Consider the following 25000-nt stretch of genomic DNA (forward strand, 5'->3'; position numbering starts at 1 on the left):
CAAGTGTGGTAGATTTGTGCATGTGTGAGGAGTGTGTCCTGGCTAACAGACTGTGCTTGTTATGTGTTGTGTGGTGTTTCTGTGAGGAGTGTGTCCTGGCTAACAGACTGTGCTTGTTATGTGTTGTGTGGTGTTTCTGTGAGGAGTGTGTCCTGGCTAACAGACTGTGCTTGTTATGTGTTGTGTGGTGTTTCTGTGAGGAGTGTGTCCTGGCTAACAGACTGTGCTTGTTATGTGTTGTGTGGTGTTTCTGTGAGGAGTGTGTCCTGGCTAACAGACTGTGCTTGTTATGTGTTGTGTGGTGTTTCTGTGAGAGTGTGTCCTGGCTAACAGACTGTGCTTGTTATGTGTTGTGTGGTGTTTCTGTGAGGAGTGTGTCCTGGCTAACAGACTGTGCTTGTTATGTGTTGTGTGGTGTTTCTGTGAGGAGTGTGTCCTGGCTAACAGACTGTGCTTGTTATGTGTTGTGTGGTGTTTCTGTGAGGAGTGTGTCCTGGCTAACAGACTGTGCTTGTTATGTGTTGTGTGGTGTTTCTGTGAGGAGTGTGTCCTGGCTAACAGACTGTGCTTTTTATGTGTTGTGTGGTGTTTCTGTGAGGAGTGTGTCCTGGCTAACAGACTGTGCTTGTTATGTGTTGTGTGGTGTTTCTGTGAGGAGTGTGTCCTGGCTAACAGACTGTGCTTGTTATGTGTTGTGTGGTGTTTCTGTGAGGAGTGTGTCCTGGCTAACAGACTGTGCTTGTTATATGTTGTGTGGTGTTTCTGTGAGGAGTGTGTCCTGGCTAACAGACTGTGCTTGTTATGTGTTGTGTGGTGTTTCTGTGAGGAGTGTGTCCTGGCTAACAGACTGTGCTTGTTATGTGTTGTGTGGTGTTTCTGTGAGTAGTGTGTCCTGGCTAACAGACTGTGCTTGTTATGTGTTGTGTGGTGTTTCTGTGAGGAGTGTGTCCTGGCTAACAGACTGTGCTTGTTATGTGTTGTGTGGTGTTTCTGTGAGGAGTGTGTCCTGGCTAACAGACTGTGCTTGTTATGTGTTGTGTGGTGTTTCTGTGAGGAGTGTGTCCTGGCTAACAGACTGTGCTTGTTATGTGTCGTGTGGTGTTTCTGTGAGGAGTGTGTCCTGGCTAACAGACTGTGCTTGTTATGTGTTGTGTGGTGTTTCTGTGAGGAGTGTGTCCTGGCTAACAGACTGTGCTTGTTATGTGTCCGTGTGGTGTTTCTGTGCAGGTGGAGCAGCAGTTCTCTCACAAGTTCAGAGTGAAGGTGGTTCGAGCTGAGAATGTCACGAAGGGAGCACTGGGTGACCTGTGTGAGTCTGACAACACCTGTTCTTCCACATGCTCCTAGTTCACACATTAACAATCACAAATTCTCCAACATAAAAAACACACCACAGGGAGTTGTCATTTCTGTAAAAACTAAGAATTAATGTTTTGTCGTGAAATGGAATGCTGTCAAGTAATAGCGATATTGTTAAAGTCTTAACATTGTATTGTCATCTATGTATTTATATGTATGTTTATATCACTCAATGTACATTTATACAGTGGCTTGCGAAAGTATTCACCCCCCTTGGCATTTTTCCTATTTTGTTGCATTACAACCTGGAATTAAAATGGATTTTTCAGGGGTTTGTATCATTTGATTTACACAACATGCCTACCACTTTGAAGATGCCATTTTTGTTGTTGTTTGTTAAACAAACAAGAAATAAGACAAAAAACAGAACTTGAGCGTGCATAATTATTCACCCCCCCAAAGTCAATACATTGTAGAGCCACCTTTTGCAGCAATTACAGCTGCAAGTCTCTTGGGGTATGTCTCTATAAGCTGGGCACATCTAGCCACTGGGATTTTTGCCCATTCTTCAAGGCAAAACTACTCCAGCTCCTTCAAGTTGGATGGGTTCCGCTGGTGTACAGCAATCTTTAAGTCATACCACAGATTCTCAATTGGATTGAGGTCTGGGCATTTCAATGTTTCCCCTTAAACCACTCCAGTGTTGCTTTAGCAGTATGCTTAGGGTCATTGTCCTACTGGAAGGTGAACCGCCGTCCCAGTCTCAAATCTCTGGAAGACTGAAACAGGTTTCACTCAAGAATTTCCCTGTATTTAGCGCCATCCATCATTCCTTCAATTCTGACCAGTTTCCCAGTCCCTGCCGATGAAAAACATCCCCACAGCATGATGCTGCCACCACCATACTTCACTATGGGGATGGTGTTCTCGGGGTGATGAGAGGTGCTGGGTTTGCGGCAGACATAGCGTTTTTCCATTATGGCCAAAAAGCTCAATTTTAGTCTCATCTGACCAGAGTACCTTCTTCCATATGTTTGGGGAGTCTCCCACATGGCTTTTGGCGAACACCAAACGTGTTTGCTTAATATTTTCTTTAAGCAATGGCTTTTTTCTGGCCACTCTTCCGTAAAGCCCAGCTCTGTGGAGTGTACGGCTTAAAGTGGTCCTATGGACAGATACTCCCATCTCCGCTGTGGAGCTTTGTAGCTCCTTCGGAGTTATCTTTGGTCTCTTTGTTGCCTCTCTGATTACTGCCCTCCTTGCCTGGTCCGTGAGTTTTGGTGGGTGGCCCTCTCTTGGCAGGTGTGTTGTGGTGCCATATTCTTTCAATTTTTTAACAATGGATTTAATGGTGCTCCGTGGGATGGATATAAGTGTTGGATATTTTTTTATAACACAACCCTGATCTGTACTTCTCCACAACTTTGTCCCTGACCTGTTTGGAGAGCTCCTTGGTCTTCATGGTGCAGCTTGCTTGGTGGTGCCCCTTGCTTAGTGGTGTTGCAGACTCTGGGGCCTTTCAGAACAGGTGTATATATACTGAGATCATGTGACAGTTAGATTGCACACAGGTGGACTTTATTTAACTAATTATGTGACATCTGAAGGTAATTGGTTGCACCAAATCTTATTTAGGGGCTTCATAGCAAAGGGGGTGAATACATATGCACGCACCACTTTTCCGTTATTTATTTTTTTGAATTTTTTGAAACAAGTTATTTTTTTCATTTCACTTCACCAATTTGCACTATTTTGTGCATGTCCATTAAATGAAATCCAAATAAAAATCCATTTAAATTACAGGTTGTAATGCAACAAAATAGGAAAAATGCCAAGGGGGATGAATACCTTTGCAATGCACTGTATGTAACACATACATTTGTGTGTTTGTGTCTGCAGTGGACACTCCTGACCCCTATGTGGAGCTGTTCATCCCAACTTCCCCCGAGAGCAGGAAACGAACGCGCCACATAGACAACGACATCAACCCTGAATGGAATGAAACCTTTGACTTCATACTAGACCCAAACCAGGAGAACCTTCTAGAGGTGAACAAAAAGTATAGTAAAATCAAAACAGTCAAATGTAACTCATTTTATGTCAGGCCCAGTCCAAGCCGTAAAAGTACAGTACAGTACAGTGATTGCCTGAAGCTTGAAGCTAGTTGCCTGAAGCTTGTTTGTTGGTGCTGTACTACTCAATCAGATAACGTTAATGGACGCCAATTACGTGATGGACGAGAAACTTGGGACTGCGTCGTACAACGTCTCCAAAATGTTGAAAACTGGTCAGACTGAGACAGTGCCTTTTCTTATCGGCAAAGTAAGTAAATAATAATAAACTATAACTATAATAATAATAACTATACTGTCTGTCTGTCTGTAGTAACTACATTAACCTAAAGGAAAAGTGTGCCTGAAAGACGTTAGCTCTCATCAGAGTGTAGATGTGTGTTGAGTGATGACTTGTCTATGAGACTGAGGTTTTCCTCTCTTTTCTTTTTTTCTCACCCTTTATCTATTCACTCCCCCTCTTCCTTACTATAGCCTACCCACTTGCGTCTCTCCCCCTTCTCTCCTCTCATCCCTCCTCCTCTCACCCCTCCTCCCTCTCATCCCTCCTCCCTCTCACCCCTCCTCCCTCTCACCCCTCCTCCCTCTCACCCCTCCTCCCTCTCACCCCTCCTCCTCTCACCCCTCCTCCCTCTCATCCCTCCTCCCTCTCACCCCTCCTCCCTCTCACCCCTCCTCCCTCTCACCCCTTCTCTCCTCTCACCCCTCCTCCCTCTCACCCCTCCTCCCTCTCATCCCTCCTCCCTCTCACCCCTCCTCCCTCTCACCCCTCCTCCTCTCACCCCTCCTCCCTCTCACCCCCTCCTCCCTCTCATCCCTCCTCCCTCTCACCCCTCCTCCCTCTCATCCCTCCTCCCTCTCACCCCCTCCTCCCTCTCGCCCCTCCTCCCTCTCACCCCTCCTCCTCTCACCCCTCCTCCCTCTCACCCCTCCTCCCTCTCATCCCTCCTCCTCTCACCCCTCCTCCCTCTCACCCCTCCTCCCTCTCACCCCTCCTCCCTCTCACCCCTCCTCCCTCTCACCCCTCCTCCTCTCACCCCTCCTCCCTCTCACCCCTCCTCCTCTCACCCCTCCTCCTCTCACCCCTCCTCCCTCTCACCCCTCCTCCCTCTCACCCCTCCTCCTCTCACCCCTCCTCCCTCTCACCCCTCCTCCCTCTCACCCCTCCTCCCTCTCACCCCTCCTCCCTCTCACCCCTCCTCCTCTCACCCCTCCTCCCTCTCATCCCTCCTCCCTCTCATCCCTCCTCCCTCTCACCCCTCCTCCCTCTCACCCCTCCTCCCTCTCCCCCCTCCTCCCTCTCCCCCCTCCTCCCTCTCACCCCTCCTCCCTCTCACCCCTCCTCCTCTCACCCCTCCTCCCTCTCACCCCTCCTCCTCTCACCCCTCCTCCTCTCACCCCTCCTCCCTCTCACCCCTCCTCCCTCTCACCCCTCCTCCTCTCACCCCTCCTCCCTCTCACCCCTCCTCCCTCTCACCCCTCCTCCCTCTCATCCCTCCTCCTCTCACCCCTCCTCCCTCTCACCCCTCCTCCTCTCACCCCTCCTCCTCTCACCCCTCCTCCTCTCACCCCTCCTCCCTCTCACCCCTCCTCCTCTCACCCCTCCTCCCTCTCACCCCTCCTCCTCTCACCCCTCCTCCTCTCACCCCTCCTCCTCTCACCCCTCCTCCCTCTCACCCCTCCTCCTCTCACCCCTCCTCCCTCTCACCCCTCCTCCCTCTCACCCCTCCTCCCTCTCACCCCTCCTCCCTCTCACCCCTCCTCCCTCTCCTTGTGGATGGTGTATTCTATCCCAGGGTGTTTTGCAGTTGACAGATTCATTTCTTGTTTTGTTTTAACCCAGGCTGTTGACAGATTAATCAATGTTTTGTCTTCTACAATAACCACAGCGTCTTTGTGTTGTTTTGACAGGCAACCAATGTATACTTAGAGATGGCCCTGGAGGTCTGGTACGTATACTCCCATTAACACGGCTCTCCCTCGTCTGTCTGTCTGTCTGTCTGTCTGTCTGTCTGTGAGGAGGCCTGCCTGGTTTACAGATGCTATCTTAAACACTTTGGCTTCTCTAGTTCACCTGAAGGCCTCTCTGTCTCTCTCTCTCTCTCGCTGTCTCTCTCTCGCTCTGCCTCTGTCTCTCTCTCGCTCTCTCTCAGTCTCTCTCTCTCTCTTTCTCTCTCTCTCTCTCTCTCTCTCTCTCTCTCTCTCTCTCTCTCTCTCTCTCTCTCTCTCTCTCTCTCTCTCTCTCTCTCTCTCTCTCTCTCTCTCTCTCTCTCTCTCTCTCTCTCTCTCTCTCTCTCTCTCTCTCTCTCTCTCTCTCTCTCTCTCTCTCTCTCTCTTTCTCTCTCTTTCTCTCTCTTTCTCTCTCTCTCTCTCTGTCTCGCTCTCATTGTCTCTCTATCTCTCCCTCTTTCTCCCTCTTTCTCTCTCTCTCTCAAATTCAAATTGTTTAATTGGCATCTCTCTCTCTCTCCATATAAAAAAAATAAGCACACAGCCAAATAATAACCCTTAAAACTGTAGCACAGGGTGGAACAATACTTTAGACTCAGGTTAAACAAAACACAGGAATTCACGTCAAGCTATGTAACCCATACCAGAGTGATAAGTACATGTCTCTTAACATTTCTTTCTACTTTTAACGACTGTAACTGTTTTCAGTAAACGCATGGCTTAGATTTACTGTGCTGTTGCATCACAAAGTGCTGTTGCTTTAAAAGAAGGGGAGGATATGTTTGGCATGTTTGTAGGCTCAGTAATGGGGAGGTAGGAGGTCAGAGGTCTTGGGTGTATTTGTCTCGGGAGGTCTGGCTCAGACCAGACCATCTTGGAACCAGACCTGGATCCTAAGTTAACATCAGCTATGGCTGACTAATAATATATGCAATTTAGCAGAGGCTTTTATTCAAAGTGACTTACAGTCATCCGTACATACTAACCTACAGTACATAAAATCAATCACCATGGCTGACCAAGAGTTCTACTAGATGTCTGTTTCCTTATGGGAAAACATTTGATGTTGATGATATGTAATTACACAACGGGGAATATGTTTTGTGTGCTTTTGGTTATTACTGTAGGTCTCCTAAACTAATCTCACTGCATTTCACTCAACAACACACATCTGAAACTCCCTGACCTCACCAGGTCTTGTCTCATCGCTGCAACTCCCCAACAGGCTCGGGAGGCAAAGGTCGAGTCATGCGTCCTCCAAAACATGACCCGCACCAATGTGTCGGAGGAAACACTGTTCAACTGACGACGAGGTCAGCCTGCAGGTGCCTGGCCCGCCACAAGGAATCGCTAGAGCGCGATGAGCCAAGTAAAGCCCCCCCCCCGGCCAAACCCTCCCTTAACCCAGACGACGCTGGGCCAATTGTGCGCCGTCCGATCACGGCCGGTTGTGATACAGCCCAGGATCGAACCCGGGTCTGCAGTGCCTTAGACCGCTGCGCCACTCGGGAGGCCCTTTTCATTTGATATTTTATCAACAATAAAAGACATACACATACAAACGACAACATCATAAAAACATCAACTACATCACACCTGCCCAGACCCACTAGCACACCCCCCCATCTTGTGTGTTTTGTAACTTTTAGTTGCATGTATTTGAAACTATCTATATCTACAGTATATTGGTCAGTCCAAAATTACTTTTTAATTCTGTCATGGAAATAAATATATTTCCTGTTACCGAGTAATTTACATTCTATGCCTTTAGTTTTCCATGTGGACCATTTTCTTCCATATTTTTATAGTGTTCTTAACTATGAAGTTGTTAATGTTCTTAGCTTTATCCTTAGAAAATAGACACATCAAAATATTCTGGGGATGAGCATGCGCGTCTTCGATATGTACCCATTGTTCCTCTTTAGTGTATTTAACTATATGTCTCAAGTAAAAGCCTTGGGTAGCGAGTTGATACAATTCCAAGTCTGGATGGTTAAAACCACCCTCAGACTTAGGAAGATGTAAAACTTTCCTTTTTATTCTATGAATTGTATTTGCCCATATAAAGTCTGTTATGACTGAGTATTTGTATTTATTATGGATCCCCATTAGCTGCTGCCAAGGCAGCAGCTACTCTTCCTGGGGTCCAGCAAAATTAAGGCAGTTATACATTTGAAAAACATTACAATACATTCATAACAGATTTCATAACATATTAAGTGTGTGCCCTCAGGCCTCTACTCTACTACCACATATCTATAACACAAAATCCATGTGTGTACGTGTGTATAGTGCGTATGTTATCGTGTGTTTGTAAGCATGTGTCTATGTTTGTGTTGCTTCACAGTCCCTGCTGTTTCATAAGGTGTATTTTTATCAGTTTTTTAAATCTAATTTTACTGCTGGCATGAGTTACTTGATGTGGAATAGAGTTCCATGTAGTCATGGCTCTATGTAGTACTCCCATAGTCTGTTCTTGACTTGGGGACTGTGAAGATACCTCTGGTGGCATGTCTTGTGGGGTATGCATGGGTGTCCGAGCTGTGTGCAAGTAGTTCAAACAAACAGCTCGGTGCATTCAACATGTCAATACCTCTCACAAATACAAGTAGTGATGAAGTCAATCTCTCCTCCACTTTGAGCCAGGAGAGATTGACATGCATATGATTCATGTTAGCTCTCTGTGTACATCCAAGGGCCAGCCGTGCTTCCCTGTTCTGTGCCAATTGCAATTTTCCTAAGTCCCTCTTTGTGGCACCTGACCACACGACTGAACAGTAGTCCAGGTGTGACAAAACTAGGGCTTGTAGGACCTGCCTTGATGATAGTGCTGTTAAGAATGCAGTGCAGCGCTTTATTATAGACAGACTTCTCCCCATCCTAGCTACTGTTGTTTCAATATGTTTTGACCATGACAGTTTACAATCCAGGGTTACTCCAAGCAAATTAGTCTCCTCAACTTGCTCAATTTCCACATTATTCATTACAAGATTTAGTTGAGGTTTAGGGTTTAGTGAGTGATTTGTCCCAAATACAATGCTTTTAGTTTTTGAAATATTTAAGACTAACTTATTCCTTGCCACCCATTCTGAAACTAACTGCAGCTCTTTGTTAAGACTTGCAGTCATTTCAGTCACTCTAGTAGCTGACGTGTATAGTGTTGAGTCATCCGAATACATAGACACACTGGCTTTACTCAAAGCCAGTGGCATGTCATTAGTAAAGATTGAAAAAAGTAAGGGGCCTAGACAGCTGTCCTGGGGAATTCCTGATTCTACCTGGATTTTGTTGGAGAGGCTTCCATTAAAGAACAACCTCTGTGTTCTGTTAGACAGGTAACTCTTTATCCACAATATAGCAAGGGGGTGTAAAGCCATAACACATACGTTTTTCCAGCAACAGACTATGATCGATAATGTCAAAAGCCGCACTGAAGTCTAACAAAACTGCCCCCACAATCTTTTTATCATCAATTTCTCTCAGCCAATCATCAGTCATTTGTGTAAGTGCTGTGCTTGTTGAATGTCCTTCCCTATAAGCGTGCTGAAAGTCTGTTGTCAATTTGTTTACTGTAAAATAGCATTGTCTCTGGCCAAACACAATTCTTTCCAAAAGTTTACTAAGGGTTGGTAACAGGCTGATTGGTCGGCTATTTGAGCCATTTAAGGAGGCTTTACTATTCTTAGGTAGGGGAATCACTTTTGCTTCCCTCCAGGCCTGAGGGCACACACTTTCTAGTAGGCTTAAATTGAAGATATGGCAAATAGGAGTGGCAATATTGTCCGCTATTATCCTCAGTAATTTTCCATCCAAGTTGTCAGACCCCGGTGGCTTGTCATTGTTGATCGACAATAATAATTCAAAATTACAATGCTTGTCTTTCATAATTTGGTCAGATATACTTGGATGTGTAGTGTCAGCGTTTGTTGCTGAGTGGACTTCCTACTAGGGCACACCACCTCAGTGCTAACAGTATTACTCTGGTTCATAGGCATATGATGACTGCGTAAAATAGCTGTAGGATAAACAGAGGCATTCCGGGCAGTAAGAGGGACATAAATTAGGTTATTTACATTGTGTCTTCCAATGCCCCTAGGATAATGTACATTTGCTGAAGCATTATGACAACTCAGCGACACAATGGTAGGGATTAAATGAGCTGGACTTGGGTAATTGATAAGTCATTGTCTCAAATCAGCCTTATAATGCTGTGAAAGGATCCAGGAACCCAAATGATTTGTGGATCCCATCCTCCTTATAATACGAGCTTTGTTTCCAGAAGGTATCAAAATGGTGAATAAATGTTACACCCACAGAGCTGCAATAGTCTCGTGGCCAGTTATGGAGGGCTAAAAGTCTGCTGAACCATTCAATGCCACGATTTAGGGAGGGCAGAGGGCCAGATATTATGGGGCGTTTGTTGGTGTCAAGTAGAGACCCAATCAGTTCTTTAAAATCCATCTTCAGCTGTTCTGAGCTGCCCTTCATAATGTAATTTGACCCCACATGAACCATGACAGTATCAGCCCCTGGTGACTGACTCACAGACTCGGGAAGCAACCTGGTGATATCCTGAACATTTGCCCCAGGAAAAAACAAAGTCTTTGCCCTAGGTACAGATATATGCCTCACCATCGAACTCCCTATCACAATCGCCGGAATGATCCGGCCTCTGCCATGTCTCGAAGCAGATTGCGAGGCCAGAGCCACAGAACTCACCTGAGAAGAGGGCTGCTGAGACACCGGCTGCGTGCAGGCCACAACCGCCAAAGGGACAGAGCTCTGATCCAGAGAGCACGGCCAAGCGGAGGGGGGCTGTGGTGGTCCAGGGTGTGCCCAGGCAGTTGATTGACTAGGACAAGAAGAGGTAGCTGAAGGGCCATCCACAGCCATGGAGGGAACACCCAAGCCCCCGGCAGAAGACAGCCGGTACAGGGGCTCAAAGCGATTTGAAAGTCTTAAGTCCGGACGCAGGGGAAGAAGGCAGGTGCGCCGAGAACGATTTCTGGTTCCGACACGCATCCATTTCCGCTCACCTGGAGTCGAACATTCAGCAGCCATTTTCTGGTTCAAGCTAGTAGAGGGGTGCAGTGGCGGAAATTGATCATAGTCCAGGAAGGTCCCATTATGATCCTCTTGGATGTTTTGATAGGAAGCATTTAAAGATGCCGAAAGTCTCATAGAATCCTTATTCAGTTCAAGGCACTTGGTCCCCAACATTTTTTCTTCATGAAGAGTAATAATCCTTTCTTTAGCTGCATCAACTTCAATAAATTTTTCACAAATTAAGGTATCCATCGGACCTTTCCCCGTGACAACAACGAACACGTCGCATATTATACATTTAATAGCTTGCCAGTCCCCAGCAGATTCAAATGAGTTTTCACTGCTTCACGCCGACAGTCCAAAGGAACAAACATTTCCCAGCTCCGCCAGGGACTTACAGTGGGGGAAAAAAGTATTTAGTCAGCCACCAATTGTGCAAGTTCTCCCACTTAAAAAGATGAGAGAGGCCTGTAATTTTCATCATAGGTACACGTCAACTATGACAGACAAAATGAGGAAAAAAAATCCAGAAAATCACATTGTAGGATTTTTTATGAATCTATTTGCAAATTATGGTGGAAAATAAGTATTTGGTCAGTAACAAAAGTTTCTCAATACTTTGTTATATACCCTTTGTTGGCAATGACACAGGTCAAACGTTTTCTGTAAGTCTTCACAAGGTTTTCACACACTGTTGCTGGTATTTTGGCCCATTCCTCCATGCAGATCTCCTCTAGAGCAGTGATGTTTTGGGGCTGTCGCTGGGCAACACAGACTTTCAACTCCCTCCAAAGATTTTCTATGGGGTTGAGATCTGGAGACTGGCTAGGCCACTCCAGGACCTTGAAATGCTTCTTACGAAGCCACTCCTTCGTTGCCCGGGCGGTGTGTTTGGGATCATTGTCATGCTGTAAGACCCAGCCACGTTTCATTTTCAATGCCATTGCTCATGGAAGGAGGTTTTCACTCAAAATCTCACGATACATGGTCCCATTCATTCTTTCCTTTACACGGATCAGTCGTCCTGGTCCCGTTGCAGAAAAACAGCCCCAAAGCATGATGTTTCCACCCCCATGCTTCACAGTAGGTATGGTGTTCTTTGGATGCAACTCAGCATTTTTTGTCCTCCAAACACGACGAGTTGAGTTTTTACCAAAAAGTTCTATTTTGGTTTCATCTGACCATATGACATTCTCCCAATCCTATTCTGGATCATCCAAATGCATTCTAGCAAACTTCAGACGGGCCTGGACATGTACTGGCTTAAGCAGGGGGACACATCTGGCACTGCAGGATTTGAGTCCCTGGCGGCGTTTGTTACTTTGGTCCCAGCTCTCTGCAGGTCATTCACTAGGTCCCCCCGTGTGGTTCTGGGATTTTTGCTCACCGTTCTTGTGATCATTTTGACCCCACGGGTGAGATCTTGCGTGGAGCCCCAGATCAAGGAGATTATCAGTGGTCTTGTATGTCTTCCATTTCCTAATAATTGCTCCCACAGTTGATTTCTTCAAACCAAGCGGCTTACCTATTGCAGATTCAGTCTTCCCAGCCTGGTGCAGGTCTACAATTTTGTTTCTGGTGTCCTTTGACAGCTCTTTGGTCTTGGCCATAGTGGAGTTTGGAGTGTGACTGTTTGAGGTTGTGGACAGGTGTCTTTTATACTGATAACAAGTTCAAACAGGTGCCATTAATACAGGTAACGAGTGGAGGACAGAGGAGCCTCTTAAAGAAGAAGTTACAGGTCTGTGAGAGCCAGAAATATTGCTTGTTTGTAGGTGACCAAATACTTATTTTCCACCATAATTTGCAAATAAATTCATTAAAAATCCTACAATGTGATTTTCTGGATTTTCTTTCTCAATTTGTCTGTCATAGTTGACGTGTACCTATGATGAAAATTACAGGTCTCTCTCATCTTTTTAAGTGGGAGAACATGCACAATTGGTGGCTGACTAAATACTTTTTTTCCCCACTGTACATGCTCCCTCCATGGCCGCGGACGCCCCCACCAGTCCCCCGCAGTGTGTGTGCAAAGTTTTTAGATTGATCCAGTGAAGCATTGCAATACTGGACTATTTTGTATCAAGTCTGTCCAAATGTGCCGAATTGGTCAATTGATACATTTTCAAGTACATAACTATAGAGAACATACAGAAATGATATGGTAATACAAAATGTAAGTTTACACACTCCCAGGAATGTCATACTTGATGGATCATTAGCTTATACACTAACTTTCACACATCTAGATGGCCGGGCGGGGTGGGTGTGGAGCCAGAGACAGCAGGGGTTCAAACTGTAGAACCCAGTTCCTACATTTGAATATAAAAATTGATTTTATCAAACAAAACTATGCTACATTTTATCTCTGGGACCCTTAAAATGGCAAATCAGAGCAAGATTACTGAATGTAAGTACATTATTTACCTTCAGAGGTGAATGTATCAAACCAGTTGCCGTGATACGTTTTTTGTTGTTGTGCACTCTCCTCAAACAATAGCATGGTATTTGTTCACTGTAATAGCTACTGTAAATTGGTTAGATTAACAAGAATTTAAGCTTTCTGCCCATATAAGACATGTCTATGTCCTGGAAAGTTTGCTGTTACTTACAACAGTCATGCTAATCACATTAGCGCACGTTAGTTCAACCGTCCCGTATACGGGACACCGATCCCATAGAGGTTAATTTAAATGTCTAAATCAGAGTAAACTTTTGCCGAGTATGAGATTATATCCCCCTAATGTACGCCTTAAAGGCATCCCAAATTATATCAGGGGTTGGCTTCTCTACGTCCTCTATGTCGACATTTGTAATGGTAAAGATTTTTATTTTTTCAATGATGTATTTAATACATTTTGGGTCCAGAAGATGAGCTCTGTTCATTCTCCAAACTCTGTCGCTAAGTGTATTTTCTATTGGTGTAATTAAACATGATATCGGAAAATGATCCGATATCACTATATCATAAATTTTTTAATCCAGTAAATTGGTGAGTGCATTTTTTTTTTTAATGTAGTCAATTCTTGAATAGCTTTTATTACTTTGAGAAAAAAAGGAATAGTCTTTTGTAGTTGGGAATAATAATCTTTTAAATCCACAACTTGAATCCCTCCACAGCCTCATAGAGGATCTAGATACATTTTCTAACCTCTCTGGATTGCAACCAAATTATGATAAATGTACTATATTACGTATTGGATCACTAGAAAATACAATTTTTACATTACCATGTAGTTTACCAATAAAATGGTCTGATGGTGATGTGGATATACTCGGAATACATATCCCAAATGAAATAAATGATCTCACTCAAATACATTTTAATAGAAAGTTAGCAAAAATAGATAAGATCTTGCTTCCATGGAAAGGTAAATACCTGTCAGTTTGTGGAAAAATAGGTATAATCTTCGTAATGATATTATCGGTAGGAATGGTGGAGTTATGCAGCTAACAAAAACATATGGAAATGTCTGCTCTACCCAAAATTACAACCAAATAATTGCAGCATTACCGCAAAAATGGAAGAGGAAAGTGGAAGGAGGAAAAAGTAAGGAACCAGTTTCATTTAAGGACCAAAGGATTGACAGCCGTCCCATATAGATTGCAAAATAGTTGGGAAGAGATTTCTGACGTACCGATTCCATGGCATAGTGTTTATGAACTAATACGCAAAACGACGCCGGATTCAAAACTTAGAATTTTTCAATTTAAATTATTATATAAAATTCTTGCTACCAATAGAATGTTATTTGTATGGGGGATACAATCTTCCCAGCTCTGCAGATTTGGCTGTGAAGAGACAGAATTATTAGATCATTTGTTTTGGTACTGTCCATTTGTAGCTTGTTTCTGGACACAGGTCCAGGAATGGCTGAAGGATAGCAATATTTTAATGGAGCTGACCCTGCAGATAGCACTACTGGGTGATCTGAAAAGTCATAGTCAATCGATCAATAATATAATAATACTTTTAGCAAAAATGTTTATTTTCAATTCACAAACTGTAGAAACAATGAGAATAGAAAGGTTCAGAACTTTTGTAAAACATCACAGTACAGTTGAAAAATATATGGCAAATAGAAATCCAATATGGATGGTGTTAAGAGATAGATGGGAGGTGTTGAATGGAGTTGAAGGATGGGACTAATAACAACAACTAATAACAACAAGATAACTAATGTAAAGCATACTGTGTCCATAATAAGTATATAGGTTATAGGTTGAGAGCTTTTGTGAAAGAGCACAGTTAGAAAAATATGGCATATAGAAACATACCAGATGGACATCATGAAAATGATCGGAGGAAGTTCAGGAGTAAAAACAAACAAAATATGACTGTGTCCATAAAATGTATATAGTACAGTGAGGGAAAAAAGTATTTGATCCCCTGCTGATTTTGTACGTTTGCCCACTGACAAAGAAATGATCAGTCTATAATTTTAATGGTAGATTTATTTGAACAGTGAGAGACAGAATAATTACAAAAAAATCCAGAAAAACACATGTCAAAAATGTTTTAAATTGATTTGCATTTTAATGAGGGAAATAAGTATTTGACCCCCTCTCAATCAGAAAGATTTCTGGCTCCCAGGTGTCTTTTATACAGGTAACGAGCTGAGATTAGGAGCACACTCTTGTGTTTGGAATCTCAGTTTGTTACCTGTATAAAAGACACCTGTCCACAGAAGCAATCAATCAATCAGATTCCAAACTCTCCACCATGGCCAAGACCAAAGAGCTCTCCAAGGATGTCAGGGACAAGATTGTAGACCTACACAAGGCTGGAATGGGCTACAAGACCATCGCCAAGCAGCTTGGTGAGAAGGTGACAACAGTTGGTGCGATTATTCGCAAATGGAAGAAACACAAAAGAACTGTCAATCTCCCTTGGCCTGGGGCTCCATGCAAGATCTCACCTCGTGGAGTTGCAATGATCATGAGAACGGTGAGGAATCAGCCCAGAACTACACGGGAGGATCTTGTCAATGATCACAAGGCAGCTGGGACCATAGTCACCAAGAAAACATTTGGTAACACACTACGCCGTGAAGGACTGAAATCCTGCAGCGCCCGCAAGGTCCCCCTGCTCAAGAAAGCACATATACAGGCCTGTCTGAAGTTTGCCAATGAACATCTGAATGATTCAGAGGAGAACTGGGTGAAAGTGTTGTGGTTAGATGAGACCAAAATGGAGCTCTTTGGCATTAACTCAACTCGCCGTGTTTGGAGGAGGAGAAATGCTGCCTATGACCCCAAGAACACCATCCCCACCGTCAAACATGGAGGTGGAAACATTATGCTTTGGGGATGTTTTTCTGCTAAGGGGACAGGACAACTTCACCGCATCAAAGGGACGATGGACGGGGCCATGTACCGTCAAATCTTGGGTGAGAACCTCCTTCCCTCAGCCAGGGCATTGAAAATGGGTCGTGGATGGGTATTCTAGCATGACAATGACCCAAAACACACGGCCAAGGCAACAAAGGAGTGGCTCAAGAAGAAGCACATTAAGGTCCTGGAGTGGCCTAGCCAGTCTCTAGACCTTAATCCCATAGAAAATCTGTGGAGGGAGCTGAAGGTTCGAGTTGCCAAACGTCAGGCTCGAAACCTTAATGACTTGGAGAAGATCTGCAAAGAGGAGTGGGACAAAATCCATCCTGAGATGTGTGCAAACCTGGTGGCCAACTACAAGAAACGTCTGACCTCTGTGATTGCCAACAAGGGTTTTGCCACCAAGTACTAAGTCATGTTTTGCAGAGGGGTCAAATACTTCTTTCCTACATTAAAATGCAAATCAATTTATAACATTTTTGACATGCATTTTTCTGGGGTTTTTGGTTGTTATTCTGTCTCTCACTGTTCAAATAAACCTACCATTAAAATTATAGACTGATCATGTCTTTGTCAGTGGGCAAACATACAAAATCAGCAGGGGATCAAATACTTTTTTCTCTCACTGTATGTATAAGCATGAAGTAGAGGCCTAAGCATTGTTGTTCACCAGTTTACTCCAATTAGGGAAAGGATGGTGGGGTTGGAAAGTAATAAAGGGAAATATATATATTTTTAAAGTATATACAGTGGGGAGAACAAGTATTTGATACACTGACGATTTTGCAGGTTTTCCTACTTACAAAGCATGTAGAGGTCTGTAATTGTTATCATAGGTACACTTCAACTGTGAGAGACGGAGTCTAAAACAAAAATCCAGAAAATCACATTGTATTATTTTTAAGTAATTAATTAGCATTTTATTGCATGCCGTAAGTATTTGATCACCTACCAACCAGTAAGAATTCCAGCTCTCACAGACCTGTTAGTTTTTCTTTAAGAAGCCCTACTGTTCTCCACTCATTACCTGTATTAACTGCACCTGTTTGAACTCGTTACCTGTATAAAAGACACCTGTCCACACACTCAATCAAACAGAATCCAACCTCTCCACAATGGCCAAGACCAGAGAGATGTGTAAGGACATCAGGGATAAAATTGTAGACCTGCACAAGGCTCGGATGGGCTACAGGACAATAGGCAAGCAGCTTGTGAGAAGGCAACAACTGCTGGCGCAATTATTAGAAAATGGAAGAAGTTCAAGATGACGGTCAATCACCCTCGGTCTGGGGCTCCATGCAAGATCTCACCTCGTGGGGCATCAATGATCATGAGGAAGGTGAGGGATCAGCCCAGAACTACATGGCAGGACCTGGTCAATGACCTGAAGAGAGCTGGGACCACAGTCTCAAAGAAAACCATTAGTAACACCCTACGCCGTCATGGATTAAAATCCTGCAGCGCACGCAAGGTCCCCCTGCTCAAGCCAGCGCATGTCCAGGCCCGTCTGAAGTTTGCCAATGACCATCTGGATGATCCAGAGGAGGACTGGGAGAAGGTCATGTGTTCTGATGAGACAAAAATAGAGCTTTCTGGTCTAAACTCCACTCGCCGTGTTTGGAGGAAGAAGAAGGATGAGTACAACCCCAAGAACACCATCCCAACCGTGAAGCATGGAGGTGGAAACATCATTCTTTGGGGATGCTTTTCTGCAAAGGGGACAGGACGACTGCACCGTATTGAGGGGAGGATGGATGGGGCCATGTATCGTGAGATCTTGGCCAACAACCTCCTTCCCTCAGTAAGAGCATTGAAGATGGGTCGTGGCTGGGTCTTCCAGCATGACAACAACCCGAAACACACAGCCAGGGCAACTAAGGAGTGACTCCGTAAGAAGCATCTCAAGGTCCTGGAGTGGCCTAGCCAGTCTCCAGACCTGAACCCAATAGAAAATCTTTGGAGGGAGCTGAAAGTAAGTATTGTCCAGCGACAGCCCCGAAACCAGAAGGATCTGGAGAAGGTCTGTATGGAGGAGTGGGCCAAAATCCCTGCTGCAGTGTGTGCAAACCTGGTCAAGACCTACAGGAAACGTATGATCTCTGTAATTGCAAACAAAGGTTTCTGTACCAAATATTAAGTTCTGCTTTTCTGATGTATCAAATACTTATGTCAGGCAATAAAATGCAAATTAATTACTTAAAAATCATACAATGTAATTTTCTGGATTTTTGTTTTAGATTCCGTCTCTCACAGTTGAAGTGAACCTATGATAAAAAGTACAGACCTCTAAATGCTTTGTAAGTAGGAAAACATGCTAAATCGGCAGTGTATCAAATACTTGTTCTCCCCACTGTATATGTACTGAAATGTTTGTGTGCAATAACTCAATTAGACTTTGTACTCCTAAACAACACGATAAAAAAAATATTAAAAAAATATTTATACATCCTCTTTGTTCTATCTGTTGTGTCTCTTTGTCTACAGTACTAAACTGGACCTGCGGTTCAGCCTGGCCCTGTGTGACAAGGAGAAGCTGTTCAGACAGGCCCGCAGAGAGAAGGTGACGTTGGGCATCAAGAAGCTGCTAGACATGGAGAAGCCTCGCTTCCTCCCCAGCACCCCTCAGGAGGTGGGCATGCCCGAGTACTGTGGGCCCAGGCTCCGAGAGCGGCCTCCTTCCAGCCACAGTGTTATTTTTTTAATAATTTAGAAATGTTGCAGTGTTTTTGCAAATGTAGTGTTTTACCTCATGTATTAGGATGCATTGAATGGTAACCACTCCAAAATGGCATGGCAATATAATAGACATGGGCTAAATAAAACATGTATTGCCATAGAAAAAGGGCTTACCCTGCAGTATTGCTTAGCATAGTGGTCAAGTTCATAGACAAGAGCTGATGTTAGCAAACAACACCTTTTTTTATATGCAAGATCACATGCTGTATATACACATGCACCACATTGACACGTTTAGACCTATTAGTATTCCAACATGTGATCGCTTTATAGCCGCTAACTTCCTCTCAGACTGAGAGCTCACAGGGCCTGTTCAGCTTCTGAGTTCTGCATTCCTCCACTGGTTGGACTGGGCTGTGTTTCTGTGACTGGTTTTGGCCTTGTGTCCCTGGTTGTAGTGTGTACCCTGACCTCTGGCCAGCTAGGCCCTCCCTGCCTGCCTGTGTCCTCACATGGTCCGGAAGCTGCCAGCAATGATGAGATAATAATCCACCACATAACAGTACTGCTGCAGAGCTGCCACACTGCGTTCCCACTGGGGCTAGTAAATACTACTGTCTAGAACAGGGGAGCCCATTCAATCTGGCATGCGGGAGTTTTGAGGGAAAAAACGAAGTTAAAAAACACTCCAGGCTCTTGAACATCTAAAACTATGTGTACTGAACAAAAATATAAATGCAACATGCAACAATTTCAACGATTTTACTGTGTTACAGTTCATATAAGGAAATCAGTCAATTGAAATTAATTAATTAGGCCCTAATCTATGGATTTCACATGAGGGCCACCCACTGGGGAGCCAGGCCCAGCCAATCAGACTGACGGAGGGAGGTAACATAAGGAAGTAGGGGTTTATCACAGTTCTGCTAGGAATCTCAAGTAGTCATGCTATGACAGGGAATACATTATATTGTATAATCCGTTCCTATCTCTTCCTGCCTGTGTCTGTGCAGGTGCCGGTGATAGCCATAGTGGGTTCAGGGGGAGGCTTCAGGGCCATGGTGGGGTTCTCTGGGGTGATGAAGGCCCTGTATGAGTCTGGGGTCCTGGACTGTGCCACCTACATCGCTGGCCTCTCTGGATCCACCTGGTCAGTCATCTGTTTATACCATGCTCTCTTTCACAAACCCTCCCTCCCTTCCTCCCCTCCCTCCCTCCCTCCCACTCCTCTCCTACAGTATCTACCTCTGCATCAACATTTGCCCAGTATTTGTATGGAGGACTGTAGTGCTCTCCATGTGTGTTTTCCTGCCTCACTATCTATCTATCTCCCTCCCTCTATCTCTCCTCCCTCCCTCTATCTCTCCTCCCTCTATCTCTCCTCCCTCCCTCTATCTCCCTCACTCTATCTCGCCTCCCTCCCTCTATCTCAATCCCTCTATCTCTCTCCCTCTATCTCTCTCCCTCCCTCCATCTCTCCTCACTCTATCTCGCCTCCCTCCCTCTATCTCCCTCCCTCTATTTCCCTCCCTCTTTCTCCCTCCCTCTATCTCTCTCCCTCTATCTCTCTCACTCTCTCTATCTCTCCTCCCTCTATTTCCCTCTCTCTATCTCTCCTTCCTCTATCTCCCTCTCTCTATCTCTCCATCCCTCTATCTCCCTCCCTCTATCTCTCTCCCTCCATCTCTCTCCCTCTCTCTATCTCTCCTCCCTCTATTTCCCTCTCTCTATCTCCCTCCATCCCTATCTCCATCCCTCTATCTCCCTCCCTCTATCTCCCTTCTTCCCTCACTATCTATCTCCCACACTTCCTCCCACCTTCACTCCCTCCTCTACCTCTCCCACCCTCTATCTCTCCCTCCCTCTACCTCTCCCTCCCTCTATCTCTACCTCTTCCTCCCTCTCCCTCCTCCCTCCCTCCGTCACTTTCTCCCTCCCTCCCTCCCTCACTATCTCCCCCACAGGTACATGTCGACCCTGTTCTCCCACCCAGAGTTCCCCTCTAAGGGTCCTAAGGAGATCAACGCAGAGCTGATGAAGAGTGTGAGCAGTAACCCTCTGAGGCTGCTGCTGCCCCAGCACATCACCAACTACATCCAGGCTCTGTGGAGCAAGAAGGCCAACGGACAGCCCGTCACCTTCACAGACATCTTCGGCATGCTCATCGGAGAGACACTCATTCCTGCGGTGAGAGGACTGCAGACACCTGTTTTCATTGTTACTGTATTTCTCTCTCTCCGTCTTCAAGAGGCCCTGACTCCAAAAGTGTTTCTTTGTTTTTCATCAGAGGATGGACACAAAGCTGAGTGAGTTGCATGAGAAGGTAAATGAGGCCCAGTGTCCCCTCCCTCTGTTCACCTGTCTGCACGTCAAACCAGACGTGTCCGAGCTCATGTTCGCAGGTCAGTGAGTGTGTATGCGTTGTGTGTGTGTGTATTACTGTAGACCACAAGCCCAGTGTGGCTACAAGGCTCCCCTCAGTTGTTCAATAAAGCGTAGCATTTCTGTGAGGAGTTAATGCACGTAGTGTGGTTGTGTGTTCGCAGTGCTGGGCACGTAGTTTGAATGGATGGTCCAAGTTCTGAAAGAGCCTATTTGGGCTGTGTGTGTGTGTGTGTGTGTGTGTGTGTGTGTGTGTGTGTGTGTGTGTGTGTCTTTACTAGAATGACTATGTGTATTCCTTTTACATAATATGTTACCAGAGCTCCTATCTCCCACATGCAAATATCCGTACACTACATTTCCTTGCAGCATCACTAATTTACCACAGAGTCATATATAGAGAGAGTTGGGTCAATCCGGTTTCTGTCTGAATGTTCCCGAGAGCGGTATTTTCTTCTCCGTAGCCATTGCTAAGTGGTAATTGACGCTTCCGTATTGCGCTGTTTATTTCGGATAGTTTTCCAAACCTATGAAGACGTCCAGTGAAAGCATATATGCAATTTGTTGACACCACAACACAGTACAGACTTGGATACACATTATAATCAATTAAATACATTGTTTTGCTTGTTTACAGAGGGTTTCAGAGGGAACTGTCGTATTGTTACATTACCAACATTTGGAGAAGAAAAGGTGCTAACATGGCGTCCGTTCTAAAACCTGGCCCAACTCTCTTAATGCGTATCTCTGGTTTACCACCAGCTGATGTGTCATGGTGGGCTGATATCCAAATGGGGCTTTCAGATATTAAACACCATTGAAAAGTCATCTATTAATATAGCTATCTTGTCACGTTCGTTGAAGGACGGGTCAGACCAAGGCGCAGCGTGAAATGCGTACATGTTTATTTAACCGATAAACACACGACAAAACAATAAACCAACGAAACGTGAAGTCCTAAGGCTAACCACAAAACAAGCCTCTAACGCGGAACAAGATCCCACAACTAACTAGTGCCAACAGGCTGCCTAAGGATGATCCCCAATCAGAGACAACGAGCGACAGCTGCCTCTGATTGGGAACCACACCGGCCAACATAGATCTACACAACATAGAATATTCACACCCTGACTCAACATATAAGAGTCCCCTGAGTCAGGGCGTGACATATCTACTGTGCATATGACCAGTTACATTCATTTACAACAAAGCCATAGTGACATCAGAGCCTACAGCTCTGAAAACAGTCTTTGTTACTGAAAGAAAGGCAGGCACGGATGTGATCAAGCACAAGAGATTGCAAAACCAATGGTATTGCAAAAACAAAACAAAAAACAGCAATGTAACAACATATTGATCACAGGCGTTACTGTAGGAGGGCAATGTTAGGTAGGGGTCAATGTGGTTGTGGTGTGTCCCCAAGCCCTGATCTAGGATCGGTTCCCTGTTAGGTTGACCTAGCGCGTGACTGAATGCTGAGTTTCAGGAACTGTGACCCAAAACTTGGCCTATAGTGTATTTTGCAGAATAGCTGAAATATAATATTGCTTCAGTTAGTCAATTATTCCCTTTTACTGTAAATCCCCCACCTTTTAATACTGGTTTTACAAGGAAATACCTTCACACCCATTCCAGAGAAAGGCTAAATAAAACCACCTAACATACAGGACAGTGGTAACCTTATCCTCCTTAACCCAGTGCCAAGAATAGGCGGAAAGGTGATTGTTGTTCTGAGGAACTCAAATATATAATGTATGAAACACTGTGTTGTGCCTAATAGTACTGTATGTATGGGTGTTGTTGTGTCACTTTTGTTTTTTTGCACTAGCACTACACAGTTGATTAAAATAACCAACTCATCATCAAGCTTTGATTATTTGAATCAGCTGTGTAGTGCTAGGGCAAAAACCAAAAGCTGCACCCATGGGGGGCCCAGGACCGAGTTTGGGAAACCCTGACGTAGGGTACACCCTCCAGCACCTGGCTTGTACTGTTACTGTAAACCTGGATTACCCTCTTTCCATATCAAACACATATAAGTGCAGATTTACTGCAGATTTGTGAAAGGGCGTACACATTTTCCCAATTACATTGTACTTACCGTGTGCTCTCCTAATGAAAGTGTTAGTTAGTTAGTTAGTTAGTTACATACATACACTGATTGTATTTTGATTAATGGATGATGTTGTTGTTTTTTACACAGACTGGGTGGAGTTCAGCCCATTTGAGATTGGAATGGCAAAGTATGGAACGTTCATGACCCCTGACCTTTTTGGAAGCAAGTTCTTCATGGGAACCGCTGTGAAGCGTTATGAGGAGAACCCACTACATTTCCTTATGGGTAGGAAAACACTCACACAGAATAGCCCTGACACTTCCTCATAGGTAGAAAAACACTGACACAGGATATCCTTGGCACTTCCTCATGGCACTTCCTCAAGAGATTCATTAAATGATAAGCTATAAACATGATTTTTGTGATTCATTACATTAAATTGATGTTGTGGTTTCTCTCTCCAGGGGTGTGGGGCAGTGCTTTCTCCATTCTCTTCAACAGAGTTCTGGGGGTGAAAGACACGGTCGGGGGGAGCACTATGGAGGAAGAGCTTGGTAAGAAACCACACACACTTCCCTTTGAACTCTAATCCTAACCCCAACGTTTTGTCTGAAGCCTGACCCCAATGTCCCCAATGAAGTCATGCATCCTGTGTAGATATAGTACCACATCCTGGTCTCCTCCACCGTTAGTACGGCACAGACACCCAGGGCTGTAAAGTGCGACCAATCTCTAAAGTGCGACCAATGCAACTGATCCCACATGGGGCCTCATTCTGACGTACGGGGAGATTCTAGGATTAGCTTGTGCAACAGGTTATTGGGAATGATCAAACTGTCGCACACAACATATACGGTACACGTTTTCATTGATAAATCAGAGCCATACTATATTTCTGCTCTCCTAAACGAGCGTTACAAGCCCGCCTGAAAAATGCCCTCCATTCACCTTTTATGGTAACAAGAACACCCTCATTTTCTGTATGATTTGAGATGTTGGAACTTGGCCATGACAGTTTCTAAGGAAGCACAATGGCAAATTTGATCACATTTCTGTAGAGATTTGGGCAGAATGTTTCAATCTTTTGCAGTGACTTTTTAAGCTAAAAATTAATGCCGCATATAGTGTGTGCCAAACACTGGTTGTGCATTCTGCAAGATTGATTGTCTATTGAACAATTTAGAAGTTAATGCTACCTACAGCCCACACTTCTATGCAAAATACAAACTGTTGTTCAATATTTACTTTATCAATAGATGATTGTGTTTCTATCTCCTGCCTTGGTGTTGGCTCTGAGATTAAATAGGCTATGATGTCACGCTCCTATCCTGCCTTGGTGTTGGCTCTGAGATTAAATAGGCTATGATGTCACGCTCCTATCCTGCCTTGGGATTGGCTCTGAGATTAAATAGGCTATGATGTCACACTCCTATCCTGCCTTGGTGTTGGCTCTGAGATTAAATAGAGTATAATGTCACGCTCCTATCACACAGCAATACTGTAGCCTACCCATACTGTCATAGGCTACCGGTCTATTTACTTTCGAGCATGGTTGGCTTTTGAATAAGCGATGGATAAATGGTAGCCTAATATTTGTTGTGTAAACCAGTCACGTCAGAAAAGGAGAGACATGCCCTGCAATATGATTATAATTTAGGCATATATAATAAAAGTAAAATAAATATATTTGGCGGCATGCTGCTATGCGATCTTCTTACGAACTGCAAATGGATCTGTTTTATCATTAGGCCTACCATTTCATGTATTTATTAGCCTCAGTTGGTAGAGCATGGCGCGTGCAACGCCAGGGTTGTGGGTTCGATTCCCACGGAGGACCAGTGTGAAAAATGTATGCACTCACTACTGTAAGTCGCTCTGGATAAAAGCATCTGCTAAATGACTAAAATGTAAATGTACAAATAATTCCTGTGTATCAAACACCTCAATTTCCCCCAAAATGCAATACAGTAGATCAACCACTAGAAGTTGTGCATACTCATGGTCTGAGATTTGCGTGGGCGTATTTTACATGCATAAACCATGTCGCGGGCCGTTCTAAAACTACTCACGGGCCACATTTGTTTTACACCTTCTTCAGTCATGTTTGTTACCTCATTAGCTAGCTAGTTAACAACGTGGTAACTTTACCAGTGTATCCAAACATTTGGGGGCACAGAAACAAAGG

The 25000-nt window shown here is 44.4% G+C and overlaps 1 protein-coding gene across 2 annotated transcripts in view; it reads left to right on the forward strand.

Moving 5' to 3' along the window:
* pla2g4ab (phospholipase A2, group IVAb (cytosolic, calcium-dependent)) overlaps positions 1-25000 on the forward strand; it is a 66369-nt gene that overhangs the window by 15649 nt on the left and 25720 nt on the right. For both annotated transcript variants that reach the window (XM_041840521.1, XM_041840520.1), the window contains exons 3-12: positions 1228-1309; positions 3199-3347; positions 3505-3621; positions 5283-5320; positions 18186-18330; positions 19391-19527; positions 20342-20564; positions 20665-20779; positions 22963-23100; positions 23280-23369. In XM_041840521.1, coding sequence (XP_041696455.1) covers positions 1228-1309; positions 3199-3347; positions 3505-3621; positions 5283-5320; positions 18186-18330; positions 19391-19527; positions 20342-20564; positions 20665-20779; positions 22963-23100; positions 23280-23369 — 1234 coding nt within the window. The remainder of the gene's footprint in view (positions 1-1227; positions 1310-3198; positions 3348-3504; positions 3622-5282; positions 5321-18185; positions 18331-19390; positions 19528-20341; positions 20565-20664; positions 20780-22962; positions 23101-23279; positions 23370-25000) is intronic.

The sequence above is a fragment of the Coregonus clupeaformis genome, chromosome 20 (assembly GCF_020615455.1).
Source record: "Coregonus clupeaformis isolate EN_2021a chromosome 20, ASM2061545v1, whole genome shotgun sequence".
Taxonomy (NCBI): Eukaryota; Metazoa; Chordata; class Actinopteri; order Salmoniformes; family Salmonidae; genus Coregonus; species Coregonus clupeaformis.